General features: G+C 44.1%; 1 protein-coding gene across 3 annotated transcripts in view; it reads right to left on the reverse strand.

Moving 5' to 3' along the window:
• Positions 1 to 3,374, reverse strand: part of L (zinc finger protein Lobe) — a 48,786-nt gene that overhangs the window by 31,054 nt on the left and 14,358 nt on the right. For all 3 annotated transcript variants that reach the window (XM_026816043.1, XM_018029345.2, XM_026816044.1), the window contains exon 5: positions 959 to 1,030. In XM_026816043.1, coding sequence (XP_026671844.1) covers positions 959 to 1,030 — 72 coding nt within the window. The remainder of the gene's footprint in view (positions 1 to 958; positions 1,031 to 3,374) is intronic.

The raw sequence follows: 3,374 nt of genomic DNA on the forward strand, positions 1-3,374 counted from the left end.
TAGCTATTTATTATTAGCATTGTTCTTCCGACGTCTGATTTCTTTTTAATTGTAGGAAATGAGTTTTTCTAAGATACATAAACTACTGGATTGACTGTATAGCCAATACATCCTTAAGTGAACGTAACGCTAAACAATTTTACAGTAAAAGTTGTTCGTAACTGGCGATGCTAATTTTAAGAATTTTCTCTGCTTTCGTTTCGAGTAGAATAAGAAACTGGCAGTATAGTTATATGTATATATGGTACATGTATCTATGCAGTGCCCTAGGGAAGACGCGTATGTATTCTCGCTTACAAATCACTGTTCCAGGCCGATCAGATGAAACAGTTAATTGTGTCTGTGTGCGACGATATTCCAACAGGTCTGATAATGGACTTGGGAGATTGGTCGAGTAAAACCGAGTCAAACCGAACTGGGTCCTCTGTTACTGCCCGGTAATCGAATTACGTAACCGTATGTCGAATTCGTGGAAGCTCTCGAGCAAAATCTACAATTCACAGAAAATTTTCAAGCAGTTCTCACATCCTGATAAGTACGACCATTTTTATGCGAAACGGTATCAATTTAAAATTTCTGCTTTAGAGAAACATTGACATGTGCGATCATACATTTTCTTGTATTCTGAATAATTCATACGTTACAGCTTTCAATTCTCTCGTAAGTGCATCGAGAGTGTGTCGAAGAAATTTCAAGAACTCTAATCGATATGAAACTCTCATTTAAATATGTTATTGGCATCACTGGTTTAACCCTAATTTCTGCAAACATTCCACTCTCTCCCCCTCGAAACGTCCCTATGAAAAATTCACCCTCGTAGAGAACGACGAGAACGAGAAAGGGCGGAGCAACCCTCTTTATCGCGGTCGATTCGTTTGCTTGTTAGGATGATCCCGAGATTTTTATAGATCGCGATGACTGCTCAAGAATTTCCTCATTGACATATTTATACACTCACCGCTGTCGAGACTGTTCTGGTTCTCCAAATCTGGTCCTTGCACCGGCGACGATCTCTCCACTTGCAAATATTCTGTAACAAACGTGCAAATGCAAAAATTATATCTATAACCCAGATACGTGTCGTGTTATAAAAATAGGTCAATTGTGTTCCGTTAAACGGTAAGAGAACTCTAAGAAAAGCGGTGGCTTAATTTGTTGACCGCATTGAAATTTAATGGGATTCCGGACGATCGAGCGGAACAAACTGGGTCCTGGGTCCGGAGGCCAGGGTGGCCGACCCCTTTCCGCCACGGATGAGTATAATACCGGAAAGGGTGGAAAAGAGTCGAGCTCGCCCCATGGGAGTCATACCCCGGTGATATTGGCTCCCATTGCCCATTCCTGCGCATAGGAGACCGAACCACCTTGGGCCAGAGGAAAACTGGCCGAAATTTAAATTTCCCACCGGGATATGCGCAACTTTAAGAGTAACTTGTGCGAAACAGCCAATAACCCTTCTTTCTTTTATGCAAACTATCTTTGCTTTACTCCGAAGGCATGTTTCTATATCATACATAATTAAATAAAATAATACTCTGTTGTACAAAACGATTGGAATATCTATGGTGAAGGGTTCGGGTTAATTGTTTGTTCGTAGGAGGAATAATTCATTGATAAAGGGAGGTAGTAAGTAGGCAGACGGAAGGAAATATACTCAAGCTGGTGGAATTATCATCGCTCATAAGTCACAGGCGCCGCGACGCGGTTCGCGGTTTTCAGAGAAGAGATAACTCGTATAAATAACCCGGAAGTCCGCGGTGTACAATAGTCTTTTTTTACGAGTATGACTTTTGGGAGTTCCAAGGCCGCGCTTGGGACACTGTTGGTAATCAGTTTGTCGTTGCCACCGAAATATACTACGTGAACGGCCGACAACGTGGAATGGAAAAAAAACACAAACCGAAAAAAGGCAGGCTGCAATTTTAGATTTCGCTAACGAGACCGATCGCGGTGTCGGTGACAATTATACGAACAGACACGCGCCTTATTTCTCTTTAATTAGAAATTAATATTCAATAAAAATCCACGTGATAAATGAGACTCGATTTCTCTTGATAAAGACGATACCCTTCGACCAAATATTTTGATACACAAATGCCTGGGAATAGATTCGAAGAGATCGCCTCTTTGACGGGAAAATGCAGCGGCGAATATTTAATGATTAATCATGAGAAATGCTTCCGAGTTACGCGATTGTCTTTCGCGTATAAATTTCGGGGGACGCTGGAAGCTGTTGGGAACCGGTTTTGGTTTTGTATTAGCATGTAACTCCGGCAGGAGTTGAAGTTGCGATGGGTCGTGGGTGGGTGGGTGGTTAGGTGGGCGAGCTGCAGGGAGGGTAATTACCTCCTTGGGGAGTCCCCTTCCTCGTGCCCGTAGCCGGGCTATAGCCCATAGCCCCAGCACGGGTACAGAGGCTTCCCACTGCTCCCAGTGGTCCCGCGGGGACAACGGCAGCGACTCTCATCCTGCCTCCGGTTCTCATTCGAATCAAATTGGATTCGAGCTTCGACCGTTGTTAATTCTTTTTAATATTATAATCTTCGGTCGACTCGAAGGAACTCGTTTATCGGATAAAATGTTAATGCCAAATAGCTCGCGTGCACTCGTTCTGAACATCGTCAAACGATTTGATCAGGGTAACCATCGAATCTAAGCTACGTACCTGAAACCAGAGACTCGTGATTGTTTCGCGTTTCTTTTCGTTTCAACGTAGGAACCGAATGAGACCTTCGGAAACAGACGAGATTGCTGGACGTTCGTTGAAATCCGAGAAACTCGGACGGTTCAGCGTCATCGGCACATGCCACTGTTAAGGATATCCCGGTGTCCCTCGGGAGCACGCGGCAAACAATAGCGATAGGCCACCCTTAGACTCGAATGTCTCGTTCGGTTATCCTTCGACCTTCCTTAACGGCGACGGGAAAAGACAGAGAAGCGAACCACGGGGACGAAGCAGAGGCGAGGATCGAGAGAGAAAGTATACACCGGGGAAAAGTTTAATTTCTTTCGGAGAAAGATGGCTGTTCCTTGTACTCGGCTCGGTCCACCGCGCGAGGATATCTCCCGCGCCACCAAAGATAGGTGCTCGCTCCCTATGTGTGTATATTAGGGCGCGTGTAGACGTCCGCTAGTCTCCGTACGAATTAATTTCATCGGATGTCCCTACTGGGACATCTCCGTTTGCCCACTGGCGACTTTTCAAAATGGACGAGCTTGGTCGAAAATCGAAACATCGCGACTGGACGAGGTCTGGGAAAATAGCGTGCGCTCCATTTTATCATATTTTAGAGTAATATGAATTACAGTAATGTATTGCAAAAACGATAAATTTTTATTAATAAATGACTGGAAAAAGTTCTTTTCGTTTCAAG

Source organism: Ceratina calcarata, unplaced genomic scaffold (assembly GCF_001652005.2).
Source record: "Ceratina calcarata isolate Rehan_Ccalc_2016 unplaced genomic scaffold, ASM165200v1 scaffold48.2, whole genome shotgun sequence".
Taxonomy (NCBI): Eukaryota; Metazoa; Arthropoda; class Insecta; order Hymenoptera; family Apidae; genus Ceratina; species Ceratina calcarata.